We start from the raw sequence: 15,191 nt of genomic DNA, 5'->3' as shown, positions 1-15,191 counted from the left end.
TTTTAGTGCTTACCGTAGTAAGTGGTGCTGAGGGTGCCTGCTAAAGTAAAGAAAACGAGGTGACGAAAACAGTTTGATTTCAGGTTTGCCTTGAACAGAGACGGATTTGGCTTTCTAGCAGAAGACAGGCACGTTAATTTGATGGGACTGGGGATGAGTCAGTCCAACCTGACAGAAGCGCAGCCTTTAATCTGTTGAATGCAGCCTGTTCACCATTGAAAAATGACATGCTTTAATTGTGCTCAGGTATACCATGAAACATTCCTCATCAGTGTCATGCATGTGTGCCAGAAAAGCTCTTTTCTCCTTGTGTTGAATTTTTGGGTTCCCTTTGCGTCTCCATATTCCATTTTAATGTGGGAATAAGAACAAAACACACCGGTGGCTGTCGCCGAGGACCACAGACTTAATCGATCTCTCCGGGGTTCGGCATCACACTGCTCCCTTCCCCTTTTTGCTTTTACTCAACGTGATACTACTCGCTGTATCTTTCACAAGCTGTTTGGCTAACAGAGGTCACGGAGGATATGTAGCGCATTTGGTCACGACGTGAAAGCATTAGCCGATGCCAGCAGGTGTGTAATTATATATGAAACAGTGTTTTAAAAGAGGAACATCGCAATGGCGTGTAGAAACTAGGCCGGGGAGAGGTGACATCAGAGGGAGTCCTATTTATTCTTCGCCCACTTCAAATGTGTGACTTTTTATTTGAAGGTGTGAAATATCCCAAGGTCACCGTAACTATCTTCAAGACTATTAAAAATACCGTTAGGCACACGCAACAACTTGACATGCTAAATAAACCTCCTGAGTGGAAGATTTTCCCTGTTTGTGTTCCTACCCAGTGTGCTCACTCTTATCTGTTTTGTGTGTGTTTCAGGTACGGTGACATGGTGCCAAAAACAATCGTAGGGAAGGTGTTTGGGTCCATATGCTCTCTGAGCGGGGTGCTGGTCATTGCCTTGCCTGTCCCTGTCATAGTGTCAAACTTCAGCCGTATCTACCACCAAAGCCAGCGGGCAGAGAAACGACGAGCACAGAGGGTATTGGCTCCCCGCCTTCCCCGTTCCTTTGCCACTGTCTTCCTTTTCCCCCTATCTGTCTTTATTTTGCTTCTATCTGCCCTCTTTTTTCTCCCCCTCTTCTCTGTCCCTGTCTTATCCGCATGTAACAGAATGACAGGGCAAACGCTATCTTCCAGAATATTAATCTTTTATTGTGCTTCTGTGTATTGTGTGTCTATTGAGCGTATGTGTGTATTGACTTGCTTAAGTATATTTCGGGGTGGGAGGGGAACGAGGGAAATAAAAGAGCGAATGACAATGACAGAACAAATGATCTTCAGAGTATTGTGTCAGCAGCTTTTTCGATAGCAATATGTGCATTTCTTTCTAAAAGTGTTTGCTAAGGCAGAACTTCCTAATCGTAGATTTGGGCATACCCTTTCTCCACTAAATACTGCGGCTGCCGGGGCGGGTGGAGAGGGCGGGGTGGGGAGGAGGGGTGGTGGAGGAAGACGTAGCCAATTAGTGTGACGGACAAACTGTCAGAGGCTAAAACAGAGGTCTGTTTGTTCAAACAGAAAACTCGCCTCGCTAGAATCCGTGCTGTGAAGATTCGAGGCACTAATGCCTATATGCGCTACAAACAAAATGGGCTCCTGATCGACTCACTGGAGGAGGTAAACCGGATTGGGGGCCAAGCAGCGGCTTGAGGGTGGGGGGTGGGGGCTGACTGACCGGGGCCTCGCTGATGCTTGCATGTCACTCTGCTCAGGGGTGTGGGTAGGGTGGTCGGGGGTGGGGGGGCATGCCACCACACACTATACACACACACACACACACACACGGGGAAGCTTTTCATGCTGTAACACAGGGGCTGCTGTCATTCCAGTGCTTCAGTGTGATCGTCCTCTCTTACATCAACCCTCTCAGCTGCAGCATTGACATTCCTTGTCAACACTCCCTCTCTCTGTCCATGCAGCAGGAGGACCAGGCAGGCATACTTGCCTTCTGGTGGAGCCTCAGCCATTACACTCACACTTACTCATTAACCAAGCTCTGCATGTCTGTCCAACAGGGTTTGGAGGGGAAGGAGGGAGACAAAGGCTTACATGACAGTATGTCACCTGTGGAGGCTGTCCGCTCAGCCCACATCTCCTCTAAACTCTGTTTTGGTTTGTTTTTTGTTGCTGTTTGATTTGGGGAGGGGTTTTTTTGAAGGGGGAGGGGGGGGGGGGTGTTTTTTTGGATCTGCTGTGTGTTTTGTGCGTATTTTCTAGAGCATCCCAGGTTGTAGTGCAGACTAATACAGCATACCGTCCATCCCAGAGCCGCGCAAAGCTTCATAAAGTGTGTCTCATATGTGTGGTGACATTATGGTGCAGAATGCTGTTGCTGTGTTTGGTACGCTGTGTTTGATCTGTGTCTAGGTGTGCCACTGCTGCCGCATTGAAAGCGATTTCACCTCGAATTGGACTTTTCCTGCTTCTTATCATCAAATTTGTGAAAGAATAAGAAAACCAGTGTTCTCAGCGTAAAGACGCTGCGATTAGTCGCAGTTTCTGTGCACCCACCCCTAAAACGTCGCCGTGTCACTAGGTTCAGTGGACTGGCTGCCATGCTACAGATCAGCATTTCAACTCTCGGTGCTTTTGCGTCCTCGCCACTACATCGCCGAGCTACTTGCTGTTGACTGTCTACTAGCAGAATGTAACCCTGCTCATCTACACTGCTGTGGTTTTCTCTTTGTTTTGTTTTGTTTTTCTCTTTTAACTCTATCAAGGCTTCCAAGGAGGCAGGACAAGCCCTGGTGGGGAAGGCCCCCAGCCCTCCTTTCGAGAGCCAGCATCATCATCTGCTGCACTGCCTGGAAAAGACCACGGTAAAAAAAACAGACAAAAAAAATCTTAGAAGACCTTAAAGCCATGTCGATTGGAAGATGAAAGCTTTGGTACTTTTCATTTTTTACTATCTTGGTAACAGACTTCACACGGTTTAAAATAGCTCTCTGTGGGGGGGGAAAAAGCTCCTTTCATTGCATTACTCCTACAGTCTGCGCTGTATCATCAGTAGTTCCAACCTGTTACAGTGAGTTGCAAATAGAAACAAAGTGACTTTTTTTTCATCTATGCTCAGACTGTACAATCTATTTCCTGTTCAGCTAAGTTAAAAATAGCTTTAAATGGGGCTGGGAAATGTTGAGTCCCCGAGCCAGCGACATGCTAAAGATACCGTGGCTCTGCCATCCACAAGGATTATTTCATCTAAACAAACCGGCGTACTTCATTTTACTGTATCAATAATTTAGAGATGCAGGGGCCTCTTTTATTCTTTGCTCTGACATGAGGTTTACACTCGTGCAGATCTAAACTCTGCAAACAGACGTATGCAGGGAGTGAATCAGTTTTTCATGTCATGAGATGATCCCTCTCCTATTAACCGGCTTGCCTCTCATCTGGGAAAAGCTCCAAAAAATGGTTTCACACTATTCCCGTGGCGATGAAAAGGTTTACATCAGGTCTTTTACAGTGTGCATTATAGATAACAGACAGAGAGCAGACCAAGAGTGACAGAGGTGAGCTATAAGATTCAAGGCACGGCATCAGATCTTGCACAGCCGCTCTCTGCCACCTGCTGGCGGGGCCCGAAACACACTTGAAGGCTGACCTTCAAGTTCTGCTCGTTTTTCACAGCGATAACAGTTGTGAATGTTCTCACAGATGGCACTTAATATGGACATCTGGGCCAATATATTTCTATTCCCTTGATGATTCATTTTCCAATTATTAAACAATTTTGCAGTGGATTCTGTTCAGTCTGTTTAGGCTTTACTGTGAAACATCTTTACTCATCATTGAGCAGAGCCAATCATCGATGTAATAGAGTGATTCATAAGCAACACTGAATCCAATTTTTTTTCCTTCTCCAGAATCACGAGTTTGTGGACGAGCAGACCTTTCAGGCAAACTGCATGGAGGTCTCCGTAATGAACAAGTCCGGCTCCCGGACCTCCTCCGTGTCCTCGTCTCCGCACGGCCTGGGCTCATGCTGCTCTCGACGCCATAGAAAGAAGAGCAGCTTCAGCCTGCCCAGCACAAATAACCAGGAGCTCAGCACCATACAGATAAGAGAGAGGCCAGTGGCTAACAGGTATGTAGTCTCTCTGACTTCACAGTGCTTTTTGGGATGCTGAGAAATTAAATGAATGACTTGTGTGTTTTTTGATTTGATCATACATCTACAAGTGATGTCACCTCTTCCCTCCTCAATAAATGTGGAGATATGCAGCAACAGCAAAGAGCAACAAATGAACAAGCAGCTACAAGCACAAGGAAAGAAAAAAAAGATCGACAGTACAGCTGGCATATATACAGTATGTAGGTTGTATTGACATAAACGCACTAACGTGCTGTAGTTAATGCTGTTATCCCAGCACAGTATTCCTGTTATCTCGGAATAATCCTCACTGTTTTTCACTGGAACTGCTTCCTGCCTAATTGCTCTCATGAAAACTGTTGAAAGCACATTCAGTGGATTATGCAGAGTAACAGGTCTTTTTTCTCCCCCCCTGTGAGTACCACAAATTAAATACCCTTCCTCTTCATTACAACGGGTGGCAGCAGATTCCCCTGAGCAAACCCATTCCCATAGGCAAGTACAATATAAATGATCTGCAGTTCTTGTTACTTCAGAAGGTCAAAAAAAAAAAGAATCTGCGATTCCAAACTGGGTGGAGTAGTCTGGTGCTATTGCTCTGAAAACGTCTACCGTGTGTGGAACATCATTTCAGTATTTACAATAAAGGACTGTTCTCGGACAGTAAATTAAAAATGTAGGATTTTTACAGCATACGCATCACAGGATGAACCACTTCATAAAGAGGGCGTGTATTCATGCCTGTATACAATCCTCACTCGTGTATACGTTGTACAAGAACATATTAAATAACAGGTTTGTGCCGTGTACATTTTGCAAGCTCAGACCTTTCAGCCTCTTTTAATTCCTTTGTTTTCTTTCACAGTCGCGCCAGCCTGAACGCTAAACTCGACGAGACCGTGCCCTTGAAATGTGATGAACCTTACATCACTCCCTCCATGGTCAGCTTATCTGCCCCGGTGGTGACTTCATCAGACGGGGACGGCTCCACCACCACAGCATACTCTCAGAGCAACATTGTCCGAGTATCTGCCTTGTAGATGTCACGCCTATCTGGTCGGCTAACTGGTCTCAAGAAGCACCAGATGCTGAGGAGAGGGACCACCGAGCATCAACCTGCCATAATCTAAGAAGGATTATAAGATTAACAGAGGCCGAGGGTTTTTTTGAAGTTGTTATCTCATCTGATGTCAAACTCTGCATGGTATTAGTATGATGTGGACAGCTGCCTTGGAAGTGAACCAGCAGATCTTGCTCCATCAAGCACAGCAAGAGCAAGGAAGAGGGCGAGGAACGCGTGGTCATCGTCGTTGCCTAAAAATACTGAGGAAAAAAGAAAAACAACTTTATTTTTGATTATGTAATGTAGTCATATTTGTTGTCTATGATTTAAGGAGGAAATGCGGATGTTTAAAGGTCATTCTCGATGGCCTCTGATGACAAAGCACACATATTCATTGCCTGAAGGCGATCTTTGTGAATATTAAATCAGTCTCCTTTACACATCGCGGGACATTCGTTTCACTCACTGCTTGTTACATCGATTGTTTTGAACCCCAACCCCCTTCAATGACATGTTTTCTAACGCTCCCCTCACTGTTGTAAATTCCAAAAATCGTACATCCACCAGAATGGATAACTGTTGTGAATATTCATTAACTGACTCATTAACTAGTTGAAAAACATCGCTCGATGACGAGTAAAATATACTACGCATCCTGACCATGTTTGTGAAATGTGCAAAGTGAAAGTCAAATGACGAATTCTGTGTTAGCTTACATATTTGACATCCTGATATGGATCTGTGTGACAGCCGCTGTCGTTAGTTAATAATTGATACTGAGAACTATACAGGGTATATATTAGTTAGGTCACAAGGTAGAAACATAAGTCAATGTTCTCGGCGGCACTTAACTAATACTAACCCTAATGTGGACACGTGGTATTTGGACTGAAAACTATATGAGAGAGTTTTGAGCATCAATCCCAATGACTTACCAATTCTTATGATATTCAAAAGCAAGCCTCAGTGGAGTTTACTGTGTCAAAGGGCCATTTTGTACACTTTTCATGTTGTAAATATCTCAGTTAGGACTTTCTCAACCGCATTTGAAGCTGGCTCCTCTCTTATTTCTAGATTTAGTTGACACTTGTTGGCATTCTCTTTCTGTCTGTTAACTGGTTGAATTAAGGATTTGCATGCTCTCATTGCCGAATTCTGTTTTATTAAAGTATGTCTCTGCTTCTTGTTGGTTTGTCAGTAAAAACGAGATTCGTGGGAAGGAAACAAGTGAGCCTGGTATGTCATGATGTAAATTCTGCTTTTAATGAAACACAAGTCTTGTCACGGACCACATATGTAAGCGGCAAGGGAAAAGGGGACAAATGATCACACACATTGTGCATTTGGTGCAGTGGATAGAATAAATACTGTAGCTCTATGGAAACATCCATTAAATGACCCATGTCTTTTCTTTTCTTACAAAAAAAGAAAGAAAATAATTAGGTAGATCTGATAATGTTTTTTTCACGACCACTCAAAGAGCATCTTTTATAACAGGATGGCATAATAATTAGGTGCTGCTGGAGGACATGTGAAGACCTGACTGGCCCAGCGGTGGGTCGCGGCTGCAGGGTCTCTGGAGGCAGACTGCAGGCCTCTGTGATTGTTTGACAGAGAGCGCAGCACCGACCCCCCCTGCAGAGCTGATTGCGTTAGTCCAGGCAGCTTCTCACAGCATGCACTGCCTCTGCTCTGCAGTGTTTAGTAACTGCTGAGAAGTCAGCCTGCATAAAATCTAAGATAACGCAGCGGCATATAAAATAATAAGCTTCTTATACCCAAATAAAAAAAAAGAAAAATCCCACTTTGACAACTGGGATTTAATTTAGTTAATATTTGGACAATGACTAGACAAACGTTATTAAATTCTATATTCACTTGCACAGCGAATATGAATACAGTCATTGGGTCTAGAGCCACTTAAAAGATGTTTATAGGGGTGGAAAGTCTATCTTTTCTTATGAAATATGGACTTCATCCTGTTTTTCAGCCGATAAAATTCTGAAGAAAACTGAGGGTTTACTGCAGCATATATGATTGGGTCACTTAGTGACGTGATGCAGGCAACAGACACTGACAGGACCTCCATGTCTTCAATGATAATTATCTGAAAAACAATAGGCAATTTTAAGAATTAAGAGATCTTTAGATTAACTTTGTATAACACAACAGAGATTTTCATGTGAATCCCATTTCATTTACATAGCACTAAATCACAGCAACAGCCCCCCCCCCCCGACGTGTTTTGTATTGTAAGGTAACGACCCTGCAATAATAGAGAGAAATCACAAGCCTATTTCTGCAGGCACTTACCTGTGAGTTTGTGTTTTTGTGAACCAAGTAATTCACCAGGATCGTTGTGATCAGTGGTAACCAGAATAAGAGGAAGGTTAGAATTATATAGCCAGCACGTTTAGCCATTTTGCCCTCTTTCTTTTTGTTTGCTCTCTCTTTACTTGCTTTTGAAGGCATCATGCAAACAGCCCCTTCTACCGCTGCAGGGAGTTGCATTGCTTCTGTTTCGGGGACGTTGCTTGAGACTGGAGGTGAAGCGGTCACCTGAGCCTGTGAGGCAACAGTCAGTGTTTCTCCTTCATTGTTGTTTAGGGCTTGGTCAGGCTCTGTCAGTAAGATAGTAGTAGACTGAGAATTTACATTTGGTGCAGGCAATGATGGGGGCTGCAGGAGGCTGTTTTCTTTGGATTCTTCTTCAGACTTCAGTCTGTCTTTGGACTGTTCCTGTGTGTTGAAACTGACTGACGCCCGCTTTGTGGTTAAGCTCTTAACATTTGAATCAGCATCTCCATTTGACAGATTCACTTCAACCTTCATGACATGGGGGTTTGACTGCTCTGTTTTTAAAGGTTTTTTCTGAGTAAGCACTGTAGCCTGTACTGGAAGGGGCCGAGCTTGTTTTGTTTCTGCATTGCTCATCTTCACTGTATCTTTAAATTCTTTCTTATCCTCTGAATTGATGGAGACAGATTGTACTGATTTTTCTTTGGGTGAATTTGATTCAGCTTGTGTCTGAGCATTGCCTAAGCTCAAAGTGGGGTTTTGCTCAAATCTTCCACATTCATTTTCCACCACTGCGGCTTTTTCTGTCTCCGGCTTCTCTTCATTTTTGTCTTTTGTAGCAAGAGTAAAAGTACCTTTGTCAAATATTTTACGGCTGTGTGATCTCACCAGGGCAAATATGCGAGCGTAGAATCCAATGATGACACCAAAACACGCTGCCCACAGTGGGAATAGCATGTAAAGCCCAAATTTGTCAAAAGAGAATAACGTTTCTCTCTGTTGTCGTTGGCATTTCATATGCAAAGGTGAGTCCCTCAAAAATATCACACAAAAAGCAGACACCAGAATAGCGAAGGTCCATGTGAGAGGAATCAGCGCCTTAATTCGCCTTTTCCTTTGATTGGCTTTGAAGGGCTGTGCAATGGCCTGGTATCTCTCTGCACTTATGCACGCCAGTGTTAACAACTGGATACAGCAGCTGAATGAAAAAGAGGCCATTTGTACATCACAGATGAAACTGTCCACTTTTCTGTTTCGATACACACTCACAACGATGGTTAAGAGAACCGGGCAATCGATTACACATCTCAGAAAGTCTATAACAGCCAGACTGACCACCAGCGCGTTATTGGAAGTTTGCAGGGACTTTTGCCGATACACCGCCAGTATGACAAAAACATTTGCCGCAGCCCCCACAACAGAAGTGCTGGAGAGAATAAAGCTGTTCGCCAGCACAAATGCGATTTCAACGTATTCCTCCAAGGCTGTATTGTTCCCAGAGTCTAGTGCAGGTGTGGGCTCGCCTCTCATCTCTGGATTCAAAGAGCCAACATATTTAGTTCTTTATCATCACTCTTTCCACGCTGACCAAACGCACGTCAAGCCTGCGTCCCTTATCGCCACTGAATGAATAATATTAACTGGTAAACCTGTAGCTCAGACAATTTGCGCCAAAGAATCCGCCCTTTTCATTATCACTCGACAGCACCGGCGGGTCACCTGGGAGTCCTCAGTGTTCACATTCATTAAAAGCTCTGCAGTGTATTCACAGCAGAGACAACTGGGGGGAAACGATGGCTGTTAATTAAATAGCAATTACGTCACCATTGTCTCAATCCTGATATAACTGCAAAAAAAACACAAAAAAAAACAGGCAGGGGTTCAAATCTATAATGCGGCGATGATGACGGCATGGCACTGTAATGCACAGGATACTGTGCGCATATGTGCGAACTGAACAGCTGTCCGTGTCATATTAATACAGTGCACCACAAAGGTTAAAAGCTTTGCATTAAGCATGCCAGATGGATGACTTGGGAGTTCTTGAATTGGCTCAGGATATAAAGCGAGCAATGCTGCAGGATTATTGCACGACACTGTGTAATCCTGTTTGGAGATAAAGTGTGAAATGCTCTTTGCTTCAAATATGCAAGCTATGGACTACACCAAATCTGGGATTAGATTAATATATAATGCATTTTGCTTTTGATCATCTAACATATTAGGCTGATCAAATATCTTCCAGTAACATATGGAATCAAATCAGAAGTTCTGGAAAAGAACAAAATCAGTTATCGCACATCTGACAATATCTGGACGCCAAAGACAATGTGCAGCTTATAACCACAAGATAAAAGATCAAAAACACTTTATTCCGAAGCAGATGCCCATCTGCAATATTTACAGCGCACCAAACAGGTGGGTGGGAACAATGTGAGCAAGAGAGTGAAACAGATTCACACTAATATAACAAAGCTTACATACAGACAAAAAAAAAAAGACAATGTAAAATATTGTAGCAGAGCACTAAACAATTACCTGAAAGATATCACTCAGCTGTGCACAGTGTAATGTGATGTAATGTGACGTGTAGATTTAATTTAAAAATACTGCTACAGTTTTATAACTACAGTGCGCCAAAGGGGAAACTAGCTCTTTCGCCGTGCTTGTGGCTGTTCCTGAAGCCTGAGACTGAGTGGCTGGATTTCATTGACTAGGACCACTGAAAAACTGATCTGCTGCTCACAGACGGAACGGTCCAGCTGCTCAAAGCTGAAGTTTGACTTGTCACATAGTAATTTTTGAGTAAAACTAATGATGGATTGTTACAGTGATTGATTTAAATTAATTATCCTGTTTGTTAGCACCAACTCAAGAGTGAGAAAAAATTCGCCTCAACTGGGTGCTTTTACTCCATCGTTAATCAGCAATGCATTTTTCTCTTCGTGACTCATCGTTGCTTCAGGAACGTGTCACGTGGGACACGATGTCCTGCCTTTGAATCAGACCCAGAGATGTTATTATGTTACCCTTCTCTGAACCGCCTAATGCCCCTTTGAACTGTCTACACAGACGAAAAAGCACAAAATAATACAAATGAAAAATTGCCAGACCACAGAGCAGGCTAACCAAGTAAAATGAAAGTCTTTTACTGCCTGACTGACTACTCATTGTTAAAACATGCACAAGGTGAGCTGTGCAGCAAGCTTGCTTAACAAGTGCACCGAAATTTCTCATGTTTTCCTAATGCGATTTTGTGGGTAGAGAAAAACTGATTTAAGCATATTATTTTTCTTTGCTATTTCCCTAGAATAAAAAATAATAATTTTACCGAGTACATTGCGTATTCACAAAGGCGCTCGACAAAGAAATAATGCCGGAGCAATGTTTTTGTGCAGCAGGCGTTTGGAAAGTGTGAGAGTTGGGAAAAGGAAGGACTTACTGCATAATCCAAAAACAAATAAAATTATTTGACCAAGCTGTCAGTATTGATTAGACCACGGAGCTGGCTACTGTTGACTTTAATTCAATTTTTTTTGTTGTTGTTGCATAATGCTATCACACAGGAGGATGGTGTGCTGTATAGTTTCCATAAAAACAGATCACCTATTCCCAGAACAGTCCTCCTAATGTAAAAAGGGTCACACAGTCTACTATATGCATGAATTAACAATTCATTACCCAACAGTTCAACAATATTAGGAAGAAAAATAGGAAATGACGTCTTATATGAGTAAAATGAGTAGAAAAAGATCCACTGCATTAAATTTATGCAAAAAAAAGAAAAGAAAAAAAGTCTAGGATTTCAGTTTCCCGCAGTCTTTCTCTGCAGTCTGGGTGTGTTTAACCATAGTGTGTTTAAAAATGGAAAGAAATTGAAAACCACATACATTTTTTATGTAGTGTATTTCTGTCTGTTATATATCTCCTTCAATTCATAAGTAAAAATCATCACTGGTTTTGTTAGTAAAATGTTACAGATCAAAAGAAGAGACTACAAAATAACCACGCAATATAATATTCTAGTCAGGAAAATACATTTAAAACAAAAAAATAACACAACATTTACATGGTATTGGGTTGCATTACAGCATTTTATTGTGAAGTTTCCCGTTTTTTTGTCCAACCTTCTGAATATCCCTGTCAGCCTCTGAGCTGATTCTGTTCTCTAACAACGTTGGTACCTCTGTGACAGACTCGAGTCTGTAGGTGTCCTGGTCTGTCTTCTTGATGAGGCACCAGTGAACGCTGACAACCATGACAGCTTTTTTTTGTCACAGAGGCAACACCTTGCTGTGTGTGTTGACGCTTCTGCCAAAGGAGGACAGCCAGCTCCCCTTGTTCACAGAGTGCATGCGGATGCTGACACTGGTGGACCCATGAGGAATGTAACGGCCACAAGACAGCACCTCCAGAGCACAATCACGGAACTGATAGGAAAAAAACAACAACCAAGAACAAGAACTGTCAGGAAATATGAGCAATAATTTCACAAACAGTGTTTCTTCAATCTTTGTTCACAATCAAGATTTTATCTCAGTTCTACAGTACCTGTGTGCTTTTACCTGTTTGTTGGAAAGGAAGTAGATGATGGGGTTGTAGATTGGACTCGTCTTGGCAAAGTACATTGGCATGGTGGCAACTAGAGGAGGAATGTGCAGCTCTGGATCTATAACTACCACCAATGACAATGCTGTGTAGGGCAGCCAGCAGGCAAAAAATGCTACTACCATAGCCAACACCATACTGATGGCATGATCATTCTCTTTCTGGCTGGAACGCCCACCTTGTAGCTCCACACTCCTGTTCAGCTAGAAGAGAGCAACGTTGGGCCACATTAAAAGCTAATTACTTGTTTTACTATGCATGCGGTAGACTGCAAGCAAACATAGATAGATGCATGAATTTTAAATGTTGCTTAAATGGTGTAATGAATAAGCAAAAGCTATTACACACCCACCTTATTCATGGATTTCAGCAGTTTAAAGTAGCAGTAGATGATGATTGCAACTGGAATAATGAAGCAGAGGAGTGTGTAGAAAATGAGATAGCTGTAGTTGCTCCATGATCTCTCTTCCCAGGCCAGTGAGCAGGATGTCTGGACCCCCTCAGGTCCGTAGGAGCTCCAGCCAAATAATGGCGCCACAGCCCAAAACAAGCAGAAGATCCAGACAAACAGCAAGCCAAAGATGCTTCTCCGCATCTTCATCTTTAAACCAGCTTTTGGCTTGCATACCACATTGTATCGCTCATAGGCAAGAAGAGTAAGAGTGCAGAGAGACACCAAACCTAGACAAGACAACAACAAGAAAACATAACTGACATTTAGACAGTTCAAGGCATACTCGGATTTCTTTTCTTTTATAGAGTTATCAACTCCAATGATTTTTGAGTATGCTCGGGTGTCATGAAGAAGATATCTGATAAATCTGACACGTGACTAAACTCTACATGCAAAGAAAACATTCATAAAACACAAAAGAAACAAAAGTCATTTCTTGAAATGCTAAAAAAGATGCTCCAAAAATGTAAGATTTTCTAATGTTTCTTGGTTCCCAGGATATTTAAAAGCAGAATGGGAAGCAGAGCCTTCAGCTTTCAGGCTCCTCCCTAAGTCTGGTTCTTCTGGAGGTTTCTTCCTGTTAAAATTGAGTTTTTCCTTTCCACTGTTAAATGCTTGCTTACAAGGATAATTTTCTTTCGATTATTGTAAGGGTCTTTACCTTATAATATGAAGCTCCCTGGGCAACTGTTGTTGTGATTTGGCACTGAAATCTAAAGCATTAGTAATTTTAATTAGTATGTCTCACTGTGACAGAATGACAGTGGCAACTGGATTCATACACTACATTTTATTATGTGTAAACTCAATGTGCTTAACAGAAGAAACAAACATATAAACCTCTGTGTGTAGGTCTGTTTGAACAAAAAAGGTTTTGAGTCTATTTTTGAATGTTGCCACAGATGTAACTGATCTCAGGTCAGCAGGCAGCTTGTTCCAAAGAGCAGGACAACAGTATCTAAAAGAAGCACCATCAGCATATTTGGATCTGATTCTAGGAACGTCAAGATCTACACCTGATCACCAGAGAGGTCTGACTCGGTCATAAACAGTGAGCAAGTCAGAGATGTACTGGGGGTGTTCAAACCATTAAGAGCTTTGTGATCTATTAAAAAGATTTAAAAGGTAATTCCATGCTGTACTGGGAGCCAGTGCAGTGCCTTCAATAGTGGGGTATCATTGTCCTTCATACCTTTAAGAATTCTGGTTGCTGCGTTTTTAATGAGTTGAAGTAATTCTACTGATGATTTGGAGTGTCCTGAAAACACAGCGTTATAATATTCGAACATCCTTGATATGACAGCATGAACCAGTTTCTCAAAGTCAGTTTGAGATAAGAATTTTCCAACTTTTAATATATTTTTGAGTGCTAGAAAGCAGTTCTGGTTAAATGAGTAATTATCAAAACTGAGATCACTGTCCAAAATAATGCCAAGGTCCCTGACTCAGCTCACTGCTCACTGTGTTTCAGAGACAGGGATAATAAATAAGAAACTACAAGTATTTCTGTCTTGTCCCTGTCCAGTTGTAAAAAGTTTCAAGGCATACGGCAATCAATGCAGCTCATTAGTTTGAGAACAGAATTTACATCATCAGAGTAAAATGATAGATACAACTGAGTGTCACCTGCATAAGAATGGTAGAATATAATGTGATTTTATGGACCAAAGGCAGTAAGACAGACAGAAAGTCTGAACTCCAGAAACACACACATACAAAAACACCGCATATAACAACTAAACTTACCAAAGTAATTGACTGAAAATCCCTGGAGCACACAGGCTGTGTGTCCAATAAAATAGGAGCCTTGGTAGTTTGTGATGGTGACCACCAGGGAGCCACAAAGGCCTATCATGAGGTCAGACACAGCGAGGCTGAGGATCAAAACGTTCATTGGCTGTAGGAGAGCCGAATTCCTCAGCATCACGGCTATGACCACACTGTTGTTAAACACTGATAGCACCGTGTTGATGAACATGAGGAAAGAAAGGATGCTGTAGCCCACATGAGGGAAGATGGTTGGTGGTACGGTCACCACCTCAGTTTGGATGGAAGGGAATGGAGAGCTGGAGCTCAGAGGTGTGCTGTTAGTGTCCATGGTGCCCAAACTATCCAGCCTTAATGAAGCATCTATGAGGTCAGGGACTGAACCCCCAGATACTCTCTCCTCAGCTCAGGAGCCAATATCATTGGTTTGATCATTTTTGATCCCTGTCAAAGCACTAGGCTTTTTTTTTTTTCTTTCTAAGATCCCAGAGCCTGCACCTGCCTGACAGTTAAAGCCCCAGATGCAATACGGTAAATTAGTCAGTAACACGATTTGGGTGGGGGATTAATCCCAATAAACCCTCTGCTATAACTGTAATTAGAAACTCGAGTGGTTATTAACACCGGTGCAATTAGTCCTGAAAATTAAATTTCAACTATGAAACCTTTTGTTGTTTGTATAGGTAATAATACCAATAACATAAGCAAAGAATGAATGGATTACTCATTCAGTGAACACATACGTGCTAATTAAGTCGGCAGATCAGATCATGCCCTTTTAAATGACTACATAATCACTGGGTTAGGATCAGGCCATTTCCAGTTTAATAAATAATGAAATAGA

At 42.3% G+C, this 15,191-nt stretch overlaps 2 protein-coding genes and 1 pseudogene across 4 annotated transcripts in view; 1 reads left to right on the top strand and 2 right to left on the bottom strand.

The window, feature by feature from the left end:
- The window catches only part of LOC146569912 (A-type voltage-gated potassium channel KCND2-like), a 31,914-nt gene extending 25,299 nt beyond the window's left edge, over window positions 1–6,615 (top strand). For 2 of the 3 annotated variants that reach the window (XM_085282584.1, XM_085282585.1), the window contains 5 exons: window positions 881–1,043; window positions 1,583–1,681; window positions 2,785–2,883; window positions 3,931–4,151; window positions 5,023–6,615. In XM_085282584.1, coding sequence (XP_085138710.1) covers window positions 881–1,043; window positions 1,583–1,681; window positions 2,785–2,883; window positions 3,931–4,151; window positions 5,023–5,197 — 757 coding nt within the window. In that variant the 3' untranslated portion in view covers window positions 5,198–6,615. The remainder of the gene's footprint in view (window positions 1–880; window positions 1,044–1,582; window positions 1,682–2,784; window positions 2,884–3,930; window positions 4,152–5,022) is intronic. The other variant, XM_085282586.1, reaches the window with a different exon arrangement.
- Window positions 6,616–7,168: 553 nt separating this feature from the next.
- LOC146569911 (uncharacterized) lies at window positions 7,169–11,777 on the bottom strand (annotated as a pseudogene).
- parietopsin lies at window positions 9,948–14,730 on the bottom strand. Its single transcript, XM_085282583.1, has 4 exons — window positions 14,327–14,730; window positions 12,479–12,807; window positions 12,084–12,329; window positions 9,948–11,948 (listed from the first exon to the last, which is right to left on the bottom strand). Exons 1-4 carry the CDS (start codon window positions 14,676–14,678, stop codon window positions 11,793–11,795), a joined length of 1,083 nt encoding a protein of 360 aa, XP_085138709.1. The 5' UTR covers window positions 14,679–14,730; the 3' UTR covers window positions 9,948–11,792.
- Between the last annotated feature and the right edge of the window lie 461 nt (window positions 14,731–15,191).

This window comes from Mchenga conophoros, linkage group LG7 (genome assembly GCF_057382185.1).
Source record: "Mchenga conophoros isolate Kocher_MC1m ecotype Shallow Benthic linkage group LG7, M_conophoros_male_GT1.1, whole genome shotgun sequence".
Taxonomy (NCBI): domain Eukaryota; kingdom Metazoa; phylum Chordata; class Actinopteri; order Cichliformes; family Cichlidae; genus Mchenga; species Mchenga conophoros.
This window is presented reverse-complemented; position numbering and strand designations above follow the sequence as displayed.